The 18970-nt window shown below is 49.6% G+C and overlaps 1 protein-coding gene across 1 annotated transcript; it reads right to left on the reverse strand.

The window, feature by feature from the left end:
• Window positions 1-491: 491 nt before the first annotated feature.
• LOC123407932 lies at window positions 492-9227 on the reverse strand. The gene is made up of 3 exons (XM_045101183.1): window positions 8941-9227; window positions 8161-8435; window positions 492-1372 (listed from the first exon to the last, which is right to left on the reverse strand). The coding sequence occupies exons 2-3, from the start codon at window positions 8421-8423 to the stop codon at window positions 586-588; spliced, it is 1050 nt and encodes a 349-aa protein (XP_044957118.1). The 5' UTR covers window positions 8424-8435; window positions 8941-9227; the 3' UTR covers window positions 492-585.
• Window positions 9228-18970: the final 9743 nt, after the last annotated feature.

Below are 18970 nucleotides of genomic sequence, written 5' to 3' on the forward strand. Positions count from 1 at the left end.
TGGATTATTAATCCTTCAGCCAAGTACTAAACATAGTATTTGACTTTACCTTTCACAACATGGCAGCTCCAGCCAAGCGCACCCACATTGATTGACATCCAATCCTTTGCTTTCATTCTCCCTTGACAGCTAGCATATCTGCCTTAGCTAGGTTTCATTTTGAATTTCTCTCATACTGCTTAGGACATAACTGGTGCAGAAATACATAACTAAAAAATACCACTAAAAACTATTCCCTCCGTCCGGAATTATTTGTCGCACAAATGTATAAAAATGTGTATCTAGAACTAAAATACTTCCTCCATCACAGTTTAGAAGGAATACACGTGTACCTAGGTCATCAATTTGACTTATATAAAATATATTTTTTAATATAAAAATTATATCATTAGAAAATAGAACATCTAAAGTTTCTAATGATATATTTTTTGTAATATACGCCTCTCATTAAGTTAGTCAAATTGAGGACCTAGATACATGTGTCAGACTTGTAAACTGAGACAGAGGGAGTACATCTAGATGCATCCATCCATGTGACAAGTATTTTCGGACGGAGAGAGTATAACTGTTCTTCCAGCCATTGTTTTACTGCATGAAGAACGGGATTACAAAGTTATCCATCTTCTCTTTTCTCTCAAGCTCATCATTCTCAGCAATCTGCTTCAGTGTAGTCCATCCTTTTCTTGCTCGCTTCCTTGAACTACCAGCTGCCTGAGTAGAATCATCTGGCGCAGATTTGGTATTCGAAGCTGAGTTGCTGTAACTTCCAGGGATCTTGCCAGCAACGGAACCACAATTCTGCCCTTTGCTCTTCAGTGTACTTCTAGTCTTCAATGCTTCTGCTGAAGTTATAGGCGCAGTCGCTTCCGCCAGTTTGCTCTTCCGAGGAGTAACAAAGTTTGACCCAACTAGAAATTCTGCTCGAGAAGTGACATCTGGTTCACATGTTGGAATATTCTTCGAAGCCGCTGGCTCAATTATATTCATACATTTATCATCTGTGCTTTCCACTCCAATTTTCTGTGGGATGTCTACATGTGCATCTCCTAACAGATCAAAATCCATCATTCTGTGGGATGATTCCAGTTGCGAGGCTGCTGTTACAGAATGCTCAATCCCCTTTTTAGTAGTCACAGTTGGCATATTGACTCCTTTCAACATTATGCTGGTGCTAACGGGCTTTCTTGATGACAATAGGCTCTTCACGATACCCTTTCCACTACCCCGTATCAGGTTTTCGTCTCCACAGAAATGGCATGCATAAACAACATTGTTTTGGCCAAGATTTGACTTCTTGCGCCGTTTTGCTTTCTTTTTGTTGTTCTTTATGCGGATTGTGCAGTTGAAGCCTGGCTGTAAGATTGATTCACACCTGCAATATTCGAATGACCTTTCTTCAGAGGTCTGATAAACATACTGCAGATTGGAGATGTTTCTTACAGAGTTAGTGGTTAGTGTTATGAGTTGATATATTCTGAAGGACCTTTTTTGCAAACTAGCAAAATGAAAGGACTCTGAATGTGCTGTTATGAGCTAAACACATAATTCCAAAAATTCTTCACACACAAAAGAATGTTTTTATCAGTATTACTACAAAGTACAGACTAAGGCGTATTAAAAATAAACTGATATATGCATACATACACACATGGCACTATGACAGATTTGAGATCAAAAGTTAAGCAAGAAAGAAAAACTTCGTGGTAATTTGCTCCAAACCTGAAAACCCATACAACATTATCAGTGCAGTTTTCTTTATTTCCAGTTCTTCTATGCTAGTAAGCTCAGATTCTGGCAATACAAAGAACCAGAACAATCAGCTAAGGTGCATTCCGGTGAAAACCAATGCAACATGCAAAATGTTCGCCCTGTAAAAATGGACGACCAAAAAGTTTCGCATCTTTTCTCTAAGTTATGTGTAGTTCATTGTCCTGATGGTAGAGGCTAGGGTTCTACCAGGTCTCGGACGTAGGTTGTAGCGGTGGAAGTGCGGGCTGCGAGGTTGGGGACGCCGGCGCCGGCGGTTGGGCGCCGTCGCGGCGTGAGAGAGAGAGAGAGAGGGAGGCGGCTAGGGTTTGGGGCTCTCGTCTCCTGAGGGAGACGACAGCAGAATATACTGTTTATTGTCTGATTAATATCGAAGGGGTACATGTGTTTATAAAGGAGGACAGCCTCCACTAAACCCTAGATAGCTTGGACTCTAACTTGGACTCTAATATAACTTGGACTTCTAAGATAGGTAAGATAACTTGGGCTAAGCCCGTAATTAACCCTGCCCACTGGGCCTCCTCCGTTGGTACGTTGTACCGGTCATAACATCTCTCCCCGCCTTCTCAAACAGCTCGTCCTCGAGCTGAACATCTGGAAACTGCTGGCGGAAATCGTCGAGCTTCTCCCAAGTCGCTTCCTCCTCTGGCCGGCCGGTCCATTGTACCAAGACATGCCAGACGCCGCGACGCTGCTGCGCCTGTAGCACCTTCGCCACCTGTGCGGAAGCTGGAAGGAGGCGGCCATCCGAAGTAGGAGGAAGGGCCGGTGTCGCTGCAGGAGGGTCCCCGCGGTAGGCCTTCAGTAAGCCGACATGGAAGACGTCGTGGAGGCGAGAACCAGCTGGCAGCTCCAAGCGGTATGCGAGTGTGCCGACATGCTCCAGCACACGAAAGGGACCGGCGTAGCGAGGTCCCAATTTGCGCTTGGAGCGCGGGTCCAGAGACTGCGTGGTCCTGTGGAGGAGGCGCAGCCACACCCAATCGCCCACCGCGAACTCCGCCTCGCGATGATGAGCATCGTAGTACTTTCGAGCCAGCTGCTGTGCTTGGAGAAGACGCTGGCGTGCCTCAGCCAGAATGTTGTCGCGGGTGCGGAGTAAGTCGCCCACCGTCTCGGACCGAGCCGTCCCAGGCTCGTAAGGGAGCATCGCCGGAGGTGGGCGCCCGTAGACCACCTCGAAAGGCGTGGTGCGCAGGGCGGAGTGATAGGAGGTGTTGTAGCAGTACTCCGCCCATGCCAACCAGTCCACCCAAGCTCGTGGACGATCACCAGTAACACAGCGCAGGTACATGGCGATCACCTTGTTGACCACCTCGGATTGGCCGTCTGTCTGAGGGTGGAACGACGTGCTCATGCGGAGCTTCACGCCCGTCAGTCGAAAGAGATCCCGCCAGACATGTCTCGTGAACACGGGATCACGATCGCTGACGATAGACGACGGAAAACCGTGGAGGCGGACGATGCCGTCGAAGAAGGCCCGCGCCACGGAGGCGGCTGTATATGGATGACCCAGGGCGATGAAGTGCGCGTACTTGGAGAAGCGGTCAACCACCGTGAGGATGACGGACTTGCCGCCCACCTTGGGAAGGCCCTCGATGAAGTCCATGGAAATATCCGCCCACACCTGGGAGGGTACGTCCAGCGGCTGCAGTAGACACGCGGGTCATAGTGTCTCCGTCTTGTTCCGCTAGCACGTCACGCACGACCGTACCCAGTCGCGGACCATCGCGCCATCACCGGGGATGTAAAAATCAGCACGGAGACGATGGAGAGTCTTCTGCACGCCCTCGTGCCCTGCAGAGTGCGCCAAGGTCAGGACCTGGTGGCGCAGGTCGCCATGGTCGGGCACGAAGATGCGGCGGCCATGTAGGAGTAGCCCCTTGTCCAAGCGCCAGGGCGCGTCCAGCTCGCCGGCGTCAAGGCGCTGGCGCAGGCCCTGGGCGTCCACGGCCGTCGACGTTGCCCGGCGAATGTCGTTGATGAAGGCGAAAGATGGCCCGGAGCGAATGCACATGATAGTGCCAGCCATGGCGATGTCGTCCGCGACATCCTCAGTGTCGCGGCGGGACAAGGCGTCGGCGACCGTGTTGAGACGACCGGGGCGGTACTCAACGGTGAAGTCGAAGCCAAAGAGCTTGCTGATCCACTGGTGTTGCGGAACTGTGGAGAGGCGTTGGTCCAGCAAGAACTTGAGGCTGTAGTGGTCCGTGTGCACACGGAATGACCGGCCCCAAAGATAAGGCCGCCAGTGGCGCACCGCCTGAACCAGCCCAATAAGCTCGCGCTCGTAGGCCGCGAGCTTGTGATGGCGAGCGGCGAAGGGGCGGCTGAAGAAGGCAAGCGGTCCCTCACCCTGGTGAAGGACGGCGCCGAAGCCGATGCCAGAGGCATCGCAGTCCACGATGAACGGCATATCGAAGTCCGGCATCTGGAGGACGGGTCCCGTCGTGAGCGCCCGCTGGAGAGCCTCGAATGCCGTAGTCGCGTCCTCGTCCCAGGAGAAGGCGTCGCGTCGAAGGAGACGCGTCAGTGGCGCGGTGATGAGGCCGAAGTCCAGGATGTACTTCCGGTAGTAGCCGGCGAGGCCCAAGAAGCCGCGGAGCGCCCGCGGTGACCGCGGGATCGGCCACGCGGCGACGGCGACGACCTTGTCCGCGTCCATCGCTACCCCGTCCGCCGAGATGACGTGCCCCAGGTACGCGATGGAGGTCGTGCCGAACGAGCACTTCGAGCGCTTGAGGTGAAGACGATGCGCTCGAAGCTCGTTGAAGATGATGGCCACATGTTGTAGATGCTCCGCCCAAGATGCACTGTAGATGAGAATGTCATCAAAGAAAACAAGCACAAAGCGGCGCAAGTATGGGCTGAGCACGTCGTTCATCAGGGCCTGGAAGGTCGCCGGCGCGTTGGAGAGGCCGAACGGCATCACCAGGAACTCGAAGTGCCCATGGTGAGTGCGGAACGCCGTCTTCTCGATGTCGTCAGGGTGCATGCGCACCTGATGGTAGCCCGAGCGAAGGTCGAGCTTGGTGAAGAAGCGCGCTCCGTGTAGCTCGTCCAAGAGCTCATCCACGACGGGGATGGGGAACTTGTCCTTGGACGTCAGGGCGTTGAGGGCGCGGTAGTCGATGCAGAAGCGCCATGTGCCGTCGGACTTGCGCACAAGGAGCACCGGGGCGGAGAACGGCGATGTCGAAATCCGGATGATGCCCTGCGCGAGCATGATCGCCACCTGACGCTCGAGCTCGTCTTTCTGCAGCTGAGAGTACCGGTACGGACGCACGGCTACAGGTGCCGTGTCCGGCAGCAGGTGGATGCGGTGGTCACAGGGCCGCACGGGAGGGAGGCCCTGTGGCTCGTCGAAGATGTCGCTGTGGTGCTGCAGGAGGTCGGCCAGGAGGGGATGCGCCTCGTCCAGTGCGGACGCCATCAACTGGAGCTGTGGAGTCACGGCGCCGGAGCCGCCGATGCCTGTCCACTGAACGCGACGGCCGCCCTCGCGCCAGAAGATGAGGGACAGCACATCGAGGTCCCAAAGGATGGGGCCGAGAGTGGACAGGAAGTCGATGCCGAGGATGAAGTCGTAGCAGCCCAGGTCGATGCCGACGCAGTCGATGGAGAACGGCTCGTCGCCGATGAGGACGGGAACCTGCCGCGCCACCCCCTGGCAAGCAAGGCGGTCCCCGTTGGCGACGGTGACGCTGAATTTCTCCGAGCCCGCCGGTTGGAGTGCGAGGCGGCGCATGGCGTCCCCGGACAGGAAGTTGTGCGTCGAACCCGTGTCCACGAGCGCGGTCAGACGCTCCCCGTTGATCGTCACCGGAAGCAGCATCGTCTTTGCCGTCTTGATGCCAGCCATGGCATGAAGGGAGACGACGAAGGCGGTCGCATCGACCGGCCCATAGGTCGTGACGCCGGCCTCGGAGAGTGTGGTGGCGTCGAGCTCCGCGGTGAGGGCCTCCACCTCCGCGTCGTCGACGGTCTCCAAGTAGAACAGGCGGGCGCACGTATGACCCGGCGCATACGGCTCGTCGCAGTTGAAGCACAGGCCCTTGCGGCGCCGCTCGAGTTGCTCGGCCGACGTCAAGCGCCGGAAGGTGCGTGTCGGCGCGGGGGCAGCCGCCGTAGCGGCCGGCAGGGCGGGGCGTGTCGGGGTGGCGGCCGCCGGGGCGGGTCGGGTCGGGGAACGCGTGCCGCGGCCCGGGAACGCCTGCTGCAAGGCGTTGGCGCGCTGCTCGTACGCGCGTGCGTAATACATGGCCGTCTGCAGGTCCTGGGGGTCGCGCATCTGGACGTCGATGCGGATGTGGTCGGGAAGGCCGCCGACGAAGAGCTCGGCGCGTTGGCGAGCCGTGACGTCAGGCGCATGGCAGGCCAACGTCTGGAAGCGGTCGGCGAAGTCCTGCACCGAGGTGGTGAAGGGAAGGCGACCGAGCTCGGCCAAGCGGCTCCCACGTATGGGGGGGCCGAACCGGAGGAGACACAGGTCGCGAAAGCGCTCCCATGAAGGCATCCCGCCCTCGTCCTGGGCGTAGTACCAAGTCTGGGCGGCGCCACAGAGGTGGTAGGAGGCGATCCACGTGCGGTCGGACACCATGGTCCGCTGCCCCCTGAAAAACTGGTCTCACTGATTGAGCCAGTTCAGGGGGTCGACGGTGCCGTCGTAGGTGGCGAACTCCAGCTTGGTGAAGCGGGGTGGCTGCTGCACGTGTGGCGAGGCCGCGTAGGTGCCCTCGTGACGGCCCAGCGCGGCGTAAGGAGAGTGTTGCGGCACCACGGAGCTCCCGGCGTACGGATCAGTGTACCCGCCGAACCCCCCGAAGGTGGGGGCGGGTGGCTGCAACACCGTCGGCTGTAGTGGCGCCGTCGTGTAGGTCGGCGTGTCCATCCACGTCGGTAGCGGGGACGGCGACGGCGGCCACCGGACCTGGGTGATCGGCAGGCCCTGGGGCACGACAGTCGTCGGAGGCGGTGGCGCGAAGGGCGCCGCCGGCGGAGGCGGTGGTGGCGGGGTTGCGTATGGAGCCTGGAGGAGAGTCCGGAGGTTCGAGACCGCCAGGTTGAGGTCGCGGATCGCCGAGGACATCTCCGCCGGGGAGAGGACGGGGGCGGGTTCGGCCACCAGGGCCGCGGGACCGGAGGCGGCCGGACCTGAGGTGGCCGGCGGCGGTGAGTGGTGCGGCAGCGGCGGCTGCTGTGAGGTCGCGGGGAAGGCGGTTGTGGCGGCGGCGGTGGTGGTGGGAAGGTCCGACAAACTCATCGAACCCAAGCTACCTGATACCAAATTGGTAGAGGCTAGGGTTCTACCAGGTCTCAGACGTAGGTTGTAGGGGTGGAAGTGCGGGCTGCGAGGTTGGGGACGCCGGCGCCGGCGGTTGGGCGCCGTCGCGGCGTGAGAGAGAGAGAGGGAGGCGGCTAGGGTTTGGGGCTCTCGTCTACTGAGGGAGACGACAGCAGAATATACTGTTTATTGTCTGATTAATATCGAAGGGGTACATGTGTTTATAAAGGAGGACAGCCTCCACTAAACCCTAGATAGCTTGGACTCTAACTTGGACTCTAATATAACTTGGACTTCTAAGATAGGTGAGATAACTTGGGCTAAGCCCGTAATTAACCCTGCCCATTGGGCCTCCTCCGTTGGTACGTTGTACCGGTCATAACACCTGAACACAAGATGCTTCACTTAAATTTGTATGTTCGATCATTTTAAATTTATTTTTTTGCCTTACAACCACCCATCTAAAGATTATCTGCATGTCACAGATTGCTTTTAATGAATAAAACATGTTTTTCAAGGCTATAGGAGTAGGAGATAGTATCTCAGCAACAGTGGGTACTGCAAACAAGACAAAAATCACTGGAATAAAGTGGTACCCCTTAATCAATGTAAGTAGACAAAAATTGTTGATTTGTGAGTATCAGGAGTTTAGCACAAATCCAACAAGTGCTTGAACTGATATATTACATTGAGAAACTTTGATAAGGTAATTGAAATCCAAGCAAACATGGATTCAACAAGCTAATTGTACAGCATAGTTAACACAATACTTAGTGTGTAGACCGAACATGTCAACTGTATGTGTATGTGTATATACTGATACTGGGGTCCTTGGACTTAGATGGCTTCTTCTTAGGATCTCAGGATGGTGGGACAATACTTATAATGTTTTTGTTTCGAGAAGTCTCAACTTTCAACATTACAATACGCAGACATGCTACTTTGCTAGAACAAGCTTTCATCCAAAAACAATGTAATGGCAGAAAGTTGAACACAAATAAATTATAATTGAAATTAAAGTGCAAATATAATAGTCAGATTGATACGGTGAAATAACTAGACAAATGAATGGAGCATTTTAAGACCACACAGTAAGCTGTAATTCTCACCTCTGGCAAAGGAAGGTGGAGGCACCTATGGGTACACCGGCCGCCTCGGTGTTCATGGCGAATCGGCGGCCCAGCAGCGCCCCGATCGAGCCAACTCCCGCCTCCCCGCTCGCCCACGCCCCCAGCCGCTGCAGGTGCTGGACTCTCAGCAGGGAGGGTGCGTCAGCATGCGTCTTCCCGGAGGTCTCCTCACGGAGCGACACGGCCTGATTCATGGGCCTGGATGCCGATGATGGGCCGGCGCTGCCCGGCTTCTTCCCCATGTTGAAATTTTTCTGGTTACGCAGAGGGTCAAATAGTTACACAAATCTGGGCACCTATTTATTTCAGCATGAGGCATTGCATATTGCACTAGCATGTATGTCCTCACATCTAAGAAGCCCTAAATGGCCTAACATAACAAATCAACCCAGAAGATGCAAATAAGATGAGAAACACAAAGTAGAGAACATAACAACGTTAGCAGCGCAGCAATGTCATACCAGGCGCACGATGTCTACCATTTATTTTCCGCAAGATACTATAATCATATAGTACGTGGTGGTGGTCAGTAATAAACCAAAGATGTAATCAAGCAGCTTCGGAACTAAGGCAGCGGATCGCCCTGTCATGCACGCAACACAGAAGGTGGTTGTCCCCTACCTAGTAGGGCCAGTTAGAGATATATGCATGCAGCAACGGCATTGCTCATAGGCATTCGGCCGAACAACTGACGTGCACATAACAGAGTGAGACATAAGAAAAAGAGGGGGGAAACGGTGATGGGCAAAGATTGCATACAGGCGCCGCTCACGGGGAGAGGAAGAAGCCGGTCGGCGACCTTGGCGTCGAGAACGGAGGTCGAGGATGCGCGGCGAACGCGCGCCTGCCTACGCGTCCGGGGCAGGATCGAGGCGACCCCCTGCGGCTGCGCGCGCGTGTGGGGAGCAGAGGCGGCCTGCGCGTAGAGGAGGAAGATCGGCGGCGGTCCGGGTCGGAGATGGGCAGAGGCCGGGCCGGAGCAGGGCCGGCGCCAGTCAGGGGAGGAGGCAGAGACGCGGCGCGGCGTGCTTCTCGGCAGTGGTCGGCCGAGCATTTCCTATTTGGCACCTTGCGCCAGTTAACGTGCATTTTTGTTAACTGGCGCCTGTGGCGTTCCTGAATGGGCTGGCCCATCTAGGCGCATTTTGAATTTTTTTTGTTTTGAAAATTGCATGAACTTATTTTAGTATTGATGATAATTTTGTAAATTTCAGCGAATATTTTATAAGATTTATGAGCTTTTTGAATAGCAATGAGCTTTTGAATCTTGACGAACATCTTTTAAAAAATTGATTAAAATGTTTAAGAATTATGAACCTTTTTTTCAGTTCAATGAATTTAGAAAAAAAATAAGTGCAATTGTTTGGATTTTCTTTTATAAATTTATTGAACATTTTAAAATTTTAATGACCTTTTACTAAATTGGATGAACTTTTTTTTTCATTTTCAATGACTTTTTTTCAAATTGATGAAATTTTTTCAAAATCGATAAACCCTTTTTAAAGATATGAACATTTTTTTCTTTAAATCTGTAAACGTTTTTCGATTTCATACTTTTATCTTCGTAATAAAAAAATAAAAAATAAAACTGGACAACACTCTAATGGGCTGGTCCATGCTAGCAGCGCTGCAGGCGCCGGATCGTTAACTGGCGCCTGCAGCGCTGCATAGGAGCTCCCGATCGACCGTGCGTGCATGGTCGTGCGTGCTAGATTGAGACGTTGATTGGGCCTTTATGCCTGGGCCTCCAACACCAAAAAAAGTTACTTCTGGCCCTGGCTGCCCAATGCTCGGTTGTGGTTGTTCCAGCTTAGCGACCGTTTGTCTCAAGGCCGGTTCTCTAGATTGGCTGTGACATTGTGGGCGATATGGTATGCCAGGAGGAAGGATGTCTATGAATCTATCTTTCAAAGTCCCCAGCAGACGACCAGCTCTGTTGACAACTGACTCTGTAACAGCAGACCTTCCCTTGCAACGGTACTAGAAGAATGCTGCTAGCAATCTCCGGCAATCCAAACTAGAAGAATGTTGTTGACGGCCCACCAGCGCGTGGGATCGTAGCAGTTTTCGAGGGTAGAGTATTCGATCCAAATATGTTGATCGCCAAACAGGAGGTGAAATAATACTCTCAAGTATTAGCAGTTGAATGCGTTAGATTCAACCACACCTGAAAGATTAGTATCTGCAAGCAAAGTAGTAACAGCAAAGTAGTATGATAACAACGGTGTCAGAAACGATCTCTTGACACGGCAGACTATTTCTAACGATTGTATCAATGGCGTCAAGTTGCCTCGTTGACGGAAAGTGTCAGTTCCCGTCAACGACAAGCGGATCAAGATTGTAGCAGGTAGCAGCAGTGCAACGAGCAATAGCAGCTGCAAGGAAAAGCAGTAGTGACAGCAGTAACAAGTAGCAACAGTAGCAAGCGATAGTAGTAGCAGCAGAGCAAGACAAGTAACAGCAGCAGAGAAAGACAAGTAACAACAGCAGTAGGACAAACTCGTAGGCAATGGATCGGCGATTTGTTTGGATGATATTCATCATGCAACAGTTATAACACGGAGAGATATGTGGCTAGCTCCCGTTCGTCAATGTGATGTAGGCATGCATTTCGTGTGTCGTCATACGTGCTTAGGGAAAAGAACTTGCATGACATCTATTGTCCATCCCTCCCATGGCAGCGGGGTCCAAAAGGAAACTACGAGATATTAAGGTTCTCCTTTTAATAAAGAACCGGACTGACGCATTATCACTTGGTGGACACATGAACTCCTCAAACTATGGTCATCACCGGGAGTGGTTCCGGTTATTGTCACTCCGGGGTTGCCGGATCATAACACATAGTAGGTAACTACAACTTGCAAGATCGGATCTAAAACACACATATATTGGTTACAACATAATAATTTTAGATCTGAAATCATGGCACTCGGGCCCTAGTGACAAGCATTAAGCATGGCAAAGTAGTAGCAACATCAATCTCAGAACATAGTGGATACTAGGGATCAATCCCCATCAAAACTAACTCGGTTACATGATAGATCTCATCCTACTCATCACCGCCCAGCGAGCCTACGAATAGATTACTCACGAACGACGAAGAGCTTCATGGAATTGGAGAGGGAAGAAGGTTGATGATGACGATGGCGACGATTTCCCCTCTCCGGAGCCCAAGACGGACTCCAGATCTGCCCTCCAGATGAAGAACAGGTTGTGACGGCGCCTCCTTATCGCAAACGCGACGAAATCTTCTATTTTTTTTTGGGACGAAAATGAACTTATAGAGCTGGAATTGGGGGCGGCAGAGCCGTGTGGGCCCCACAAGCTTTCCCACCGCCACCAGGGGGTGGCGGAGCCAGGGCTTGTGGCCCACTGACCCACCCCCTCAGGTGGATCTTCGCGCAGGTATTTTTCATATTTTCCAAAAATGATCTCCGTAAATTTTCAGGACGTTTGGAGAACTTTGATTTCTGCACAAAAATAACACCAAGGCAATTCTGCTGAAAACAACGTCAGTCCAGGTTAGTTCCATTCAAATCATGCAAATTAGAGTCCAGAACAAGGGCAAAAGAGTTTGGAAAAGTAGATACGATGGAGACATATCAACTCCCCAAGCTTAAAACCTTGCTTGTCCTCAAGCAACTCAGTTGACAAACTGAGAGAGAAAGAAAAACTTTAACAAACTCTGTTTGATCTTGTTGTTGCAACTATGTCTAACTCATAACCAGAATTTCAGCAAGATCACAAGTTAATCACATAAGCAAGTGACACAAAGGTCTCACGGTAAACTAATATCAATGGCATAATCAGCTAACGAGCAAATAATAATGAGTTTCAAATACCAACACTTCAATCAAAACAAGTATGAAGCAATATGAATAGGTGGTATCTCGCTAGCTCTTTCTGAGACCGCAAAACATAAATGCGGAGCACTTTCAAAGATCAAGGGCTGACTAAACATTGTAATTCATAGCAACGAAGATCCAGTCATAGTCATACTCAATATCAATCAAAAGCAAAGCATAAAAATGACACAGGTGCTCTCTAATTGGTGATTTTATAAGAAGAGGATGACTCAACATGAAAATAAATAGACAGGCCCTTCGCATAGGGAGGCATTGATTTGTAGAGGTGCCAGAGCTCAAGCTATGAAAACAGAAATAATAATTTTGTGTGGCATGCTTTCATTGTCAACGCAATGACCAAGAGTTCTCAATATCTTCCATGCTACTCATGCTATAGGCGGTTCCCAAACAGAAAAGTAAAGTTTTAACTCCCCCACCACCAATCAATCACACTCCACGGGTAGCCGAATCCTCGGGTACCGTCCATACTAACATCAATCCAGGGGGAGTCTTGTTTTACAGTTATGTTTTCGATTTAAGCGTGGAACTGGGCATTCCAATTACCGGCCCCTTTCTCGTGAATGACAGTGAATAAACACATGTCGAGGATAACACTCCTAGCATGGAAGATACCAATAGCCCCCTGTCACCACATGAGCGGTCCGGGCATGCAAAACAGATTATTTCTTGAAGGTTTAGAGAATGGCACATGCAAATTTACTTGGAACGGCAGGTAGATACCGCAAATAGGTAGGTATGGTGGACTCTCGTGGAAAAACTTTTGGGTTTATGGAAGTGGATGCACAAGCAGTATTCCGCTTAGTACAAGTGAAGGCTAGCAAAGGACTGGGAAGCGACCAACTAGAGAGCGTCAACAGTCATCAAGATGCAATGAGTTTGACTAACATTAAATGCAAGCATGAACATGATATAAATCAGCATGAACACGAACATCATAGAGGCTATGTTGATTTTGTTTCAACTACATGCATGAACATGCGCCAAGTCAAGCCACTTGAAACATTCAAAGGAGAATACCATCCTATCATACTACATCATAGTCATCTCAAAATCTATGTTGGCATTCAAGACAAACCATTATAAACTCTCAGCTAACTAAGCATGGCATCAGAAACTATGATCTCTAAGTTGTCATTGCAAACATGGTTCTCTCACAACAAAGCAGAATCTGGGTTGACAAGCTAGTCATATTTACAAAAACAAAATAGATAGAGTTCATGTTGGGAAACGTAGCATAAATTCAAAATTTTCATACGCATATTCAGATCTTCCTATGAAGAGACTAGCAACGAGAGAGGGGTAAGAGCATCTTCATACCTTTGAAGATCGCTAAGCGGAAGCGTTGCTAGAACGCGGTTGATGGAGTCGTACTCGCAGCGATTCCGATCTAGTGCCGAACTACGGCACCTCCGCGTTCAACACTCGTGCAGCCCGGTGACGTCTCCCGTACCTTGATCGAGCAAGGAGGAGGGATAGGTTGGGGAAGAACTCCAGCAGCACGACGGCGTGGTGTCGATGGAGATACAAGGTCTCCCGGCAAGGCTTCGCCAAGCACCGGTAGAGAGGAGGAGGAAGAGGAGCAGGGCTGCGCCGAGGGAGAGGGAAAAGTCTAATCTCCAATGGCCAAAAGTGCCCACTATATATAGGGGAAGGGGAGAGGGGGTGCCACCCCTAGGGTTCCCACCCTAGGGGGTGCGGCAGCCGCCCCAGATGGGAGGTGCGGCGGGCAGAGGGGGGAGGAGGGGGTGGCGCACCAACTGGTGGGCCTTAGGCCCACCTGGCTTAGGGTTTGCCCCCCCTTTTCTCTCCCTTGCGCAATGGGCTGAGTGGGGAGGCGCACCAGCCCACCTAGGGGCTGGTTCCCACCCCCACTTGGCCCACCTTACCTCCCGGGGTCGTTGCCCCCCTTCGGTGGTCCCGGTACGTTACCGGTGATGCCCGAAACACTTCCGGTATCCGAAACCATCCGTCCTATATATCAATCTTTACCTCCGGACCATTCCGGAGCTCCTCGTGACGTCCGGGTTATCATCCGGGACTTCGAACAACTTTCGATAACCTCGTATAACAATTCCCTATAACCCTAGCGTCATCGAACCTTAAGTGTGTAGACCCTACGGGTTCGGGAGACAGGCAGACATGACCGAGACACCTCTCTGGCCAATAACCAGCAGTGGGGTCTGGATACCCATTGTGGATCCCACTTGCTCCACGATGATCTCATCGGATGAACCACGATGTCAAGGATTCAATCAATCCCGTATACGATTCCCTTTGTCTGTCGGTATAGAACTTGCCCGAGATTCGATCGTCGGTATACCTATACCTTGTTCAATCTCGTTGCCGGTAAGTCTCTATACTCGTTCCGTAGCACGTCATCGTGTGACTAACTCCTTAGACACATTGAGCTCATGATGATGTTCTACCGAGTGGGCCCAGAGATACCTCTCCGTCACACGGAGTGACAAATCCCGATCTCGATTCGTACCAACCCAACAGACACTTTCGGAGGTACCCGTAGTGCACCTTTATAGTCACCCAGTTACGTTGTGACGTTTGATACACCCAAAGCACTCCTACGGTATCCGGGCGTTGCACAATCTCACGGTCGAAGGAAAAGATACTTGACATTAGAAAAGCTTTAGCATACGAACAATACGATCTAGTGCTAGGCTTAGGATTGGGTCTTGTCCATCACATCATTCTCCCAATGATGTGATCCCGTTATCAATGATATCTAATGCCCATGATCAGGAAACCATGATCATCTATTGACTAACGAGCTAGCCAACTAGAGGCTTGCTAGGGACACATTGTGATCTATTTATCCATACATGTATTACTGTTTCCTGTTAATACAATTATAGCATGAACAATAGACGATTATCATGAACAGGGAAATATGATAATAACCATATTATTATTGCCTCTAGGGCATATTTCCAACAGTTCATACCAGCTTTTCCAATCTCAGTCACTTCATCGTATATCATCATTGTTGCCTTTCATTTGCACGATCGAACGATGAGAACGATAATAAGCGCATTGGACTAAGCTGAATCTGCAGGCAAACACAAAGGAGAAGACAAAGTAATATGGCTCTTTGAAAGCTAAACAGGTAAGCAAGCAAAAGCCACTAAGCATTGAAACCAATATCTTCTACCTTGACCCAAAGAAAAAAAGAAAACTATTTCCAAGCTTAGTCCTAACAAGCAAAAGAAGAAAGAAAAATCTTTTTGGGTTTTCTCAAAAGTACACAAAATAATAAAACAAGAAAACAAAAATAAACTAGCATGGATAATACAGTGGCAAAGTGTAAACACCGGCTAACAAAGTGAAAGCATAAGCATGAATGTAAAGTCGGTGAGAACACGTACTCCCCCAAGCTTAGGCTTTTGGCCTAGCTTGGTCTACTCCCAAGGATGGTCCTCGCGAAACCCAAAATCATAATGGGTGTTATACGGGAGTGTTGCAGCCACTACCTGAATAGCTGCCTCACGAAGTCGAGCAGCCGTCACCTCCCTCTCATACTCCTCTGCCTCTCCTACGGTTATGTAGTATCTTTGTTTTACCTGAAAGTCAAAGAAAGCAAGAGCAGGAAGGTTAATATGGAAAACACGCTGTCGGTTAAATATCAAGCGGTATAGGAGGGATCCATGATCTCTCTCAAGGAACTGGTAGCATGTTAGAGCGACACAATCAAGGTAGGCTGTACGGAGAGGAGGGTCTTCTGGACGGATGGAAACTCCAAGAAAATTTGCTAAGCGTGTAGCATAAACTCCACCAAAGAAATCCCCCTCACTGGCATTTTTATTCAGCCTCCTTGCTATTATAGCTCCCATATTGAAGCTCTTGTCACCTGTTACTGCGCTCTTAAGGATACTAAGGTCGGAAGCGCATAGGTGACAATGTGCACCCTTGCCGTTAATGCACCTACCTATGAAGATGGCAAGGTAGTGCAAGGCAGGGAAATGGATGCTTCCTATGGTGGCTTGCGTGATATCTCTGGTTTCTTCAACAGTTATACTGGAGACAAAGTCTCTGACCGAAGACTTAGAAGGATCACTAATACTACCCCCATCGGGTATCTTGCAAATCCTATTGAAATCCTCCAAATCCATGGTATAGGATTTATCGTATAGATCAAACAGTATGGATGAGTCACGGCCAACTGAAAATTTAAATCTACGCACGAAAGAGGCGGTGAGCATAGCATACTGTTCACATTTATCTGAGAGGAATTCTTCTAACCCGGCATTGCGGACAAGTGTATCAAACTCATCCTTGAAACCTGCTTCGATCATGAACTCGTCGGAAGGCCATTCACATGGTTGTACCGGTGCGTCCCTTAGTTGAAAAGGTTTGGGCTCCCGAAAAGAAAGACGGGGACCCTTCTTACTTGAGGAACCACCATGAAACTTCCTCTTGAACATAATTTCCTTTCGCTGAAATTTTTGAAGTTCAAGAGAAAAGTGAATGAAGACCAACCATACCTTGTAGCAACTACTCCTACTAGTGCCTAGAGACTGTATCACGCGCTAAAACTACTTGGGACCAGGTAAAATCAACCTTTCTAGCTCAAGAATAGGGTCACCAAGGTAGCAAGAATACGCGAAGGATAAAGCACTAGAGCAAAAACTAATTGGACCAATGGAGGAGTCACTTACCAAGGAGTAATTTCTCCAAAACGGTTCGGAGAATGCTGCTTTGAGCAAGGAGATCGAAAATCACAGCCAAATGAGCAAGAACACGGGTTTGAGCTGCGAAACAATTTTTTCTGGAGGTGGAAGAAGAGGTTGGGAGCTGGAATGAGTGTAGGGGGTCCCTGTGGGCCCCACAAGCTTGCACTCCGCCACCAGGGGGTGGCGGTGGCAGGGCTTGTGGCCCACTGGTCTGGCCCCCAGGCCAGCTCTCAGGCCCAGTAATTTTCAAAAATTTCAAAAAAAATCATACTAAATTTTCAGGACCATCGGAGAACTTTTATTTTCGAGGTATTTTTCTCCGGGACGCTAAAACAGAAAATAGGGAAAACTATACTAATTCTATCATTTTTCTTCTAAGCAACAGAAAATGAAAGCTTAAAACAGAGGTATGTGACTCTTTGATTCATCCATTTCAAGGTCATCGAAAGAAATCCGTCAATGGGGTTGATCAAGTCCTCATGACAAAACCTTCTCGAATTGCAAGAGAGAATGGAGAATTTTCGAGTAGCCACCAAGTCACCTCAATGGGGATATGTATCTCCCCAACAAGCAAATCATACTTCATCTTGACACGAGGAATAGGGCATTCAAAGCTCCCAATGAGAATCGATGAAGTCTTTTCGATAGCATTGATGCAATTTACTTGATATCGTTTCTTCGGAAAGTGCACGGTGTGCTCATTACCGTTGACATGGAAAGTGACATTGCCTTTGTTGCAATCTATAACAGCCCCTGCCGTGTTTAAAAAGGGTCTTCTGAGGATGACAGCCATGGCATCGTCCTAGGGCATATCCAAGATAACAAAGTCTGTTAAGATAGTGGTGTTAGCAACCACAACAGGCACATCCTCTCAAATGCCGATAACGAAAGCAGTTGATTTGTCGGCCATTTGCAGAGAAATTTCAGTGGGTGTCAACTTATCCAATTCAACTCTATGATAAAGAGAGAGCGGCATAACACTAACACCGGCTCCAAGGTCACATAAGGCAGTTCTTACGTAGTTTCCTTTAATGGAGCAAGGTATAGTGGGCACTCCGGGATCACCAAGTTTCTTAGGAGTTCCACCTTTGAAAGTGTAGTTGGCAAGCATGGTGGAGATCTCAAGATCCGGTATCTTCCGTTTATTAGTCACGATATCTTTCATGTACTTGGCATACGGAGACATCTTGAGCATATCAGTTAACCGCATCTGCAGAAAGATGGGTCTTATCATTTCAATAAAGCGCTCAAAATCCTCATCATCCTTTTTCTTGGATGGCTTAGGAGGAAAGGGCATGGATCTCTGAACCCATGGCTCCCTTTCTTTACAATGCTTCCTAGCAGTGAAGTCATTCTTCTCGTATTTCTTAGGTTGTGGGTTAGCAGGATTAACTGTAGGTTCAATCTCCACATCCTCATCATTGCTAGGTTGAGCATTATTATGAACATCACTGTCCATATTGTCACTAGGTTCATGTTCATCACCAGATTGTGTTTCTGCATCAGACGCAGAAATATCATTAGGTTCTTCAGGTGTGACAGTATTTGGTGAACTGGCATGTAGGTTTCTATCATCCTTCTTCTTCTCCTTAGGATGACTGGGTGTATCAGCATTGATTCCTTGAGAATCTTGATCAATTCTCTTAGGATGACCTTCAGGATACAAAGGTTCCTCAGTCATTTTGCCTCCTCTAGTAATGACTCTGACAGAGTTGTCATTTAATTCATTGAGCAAGTGATTTTGAGCTTTAAGTACTTGTTCTACCTGAGTAGTAATCATAGAGGCATGTTTACTCAGAAGCTTCAGATCATTGACATTTCTGTCTACACAAGCACTTAAATGGCTAAGCATACGAGTACTTTGTTCCAAATGTCTGCTAACATAATCATTGAGACTCTGTTGTTTGGCAACAAAGTTGTCAAATTCATCAAAGCATAGGCTAGCAGGTTTGTCAAAAGGAATATCACTCTCATCAAACCTACGCAGAGAATTCACTTCTACTACCTCCATCGGGTTATCGAGACCATGGATCTCTTCGATAGGTGGTAGATTTTTGACATCTTCAGATCTAATGCCTTTCTCTTGCATAGATTTCTTGGCTTCTTGCATATCTTCGGGACTGGGGAATATAATACCTCTTTTCTTCGGGGTTGGCTTAGGAGGTGGTTCGGGAATAGTCCAAGCATTATCGTTGATCAAGATGTTACTCAGTAGAGTCTCAGCTTGTTCTACAGTTCGTT

Source organism: Hordeum vulgare, chromosome 7H (genome assembly GCF_904849725.1).
Source record: "Hordeum vulgare subsp. vulgare chromosome 7H, MorexV3_pseudomolecules_assembly, whole genome shotgun sequence".
In the NCBI taxonomy this organism is placed as follows: domain Eukaryota; kingdom Viridiplantae; phylum Streptophyta; class Magnoliopsida; order Poales; family Poaceae; genus Hordeum; species Hordeum vulgare.

What these genes read in the sequence shown, in the direction of transcription:
- LOC123407932 (XM_045101183.1), bottom strand. Translation starts at nt 8,423, where the DNA reads ATGGGGAAGAAGCCGGGCAGCGCCGGCCCATCATCGGCATCCAGGCCC. An exon ending in TCCACCTTCCTTTGCCAGAG is followed by an intron (nt 1,373 to 8,160) that starts GTGAGAATTACA and finishes CGAATATTGCAG; the next exon opens with GTGTGAATCAATCTTACAGC.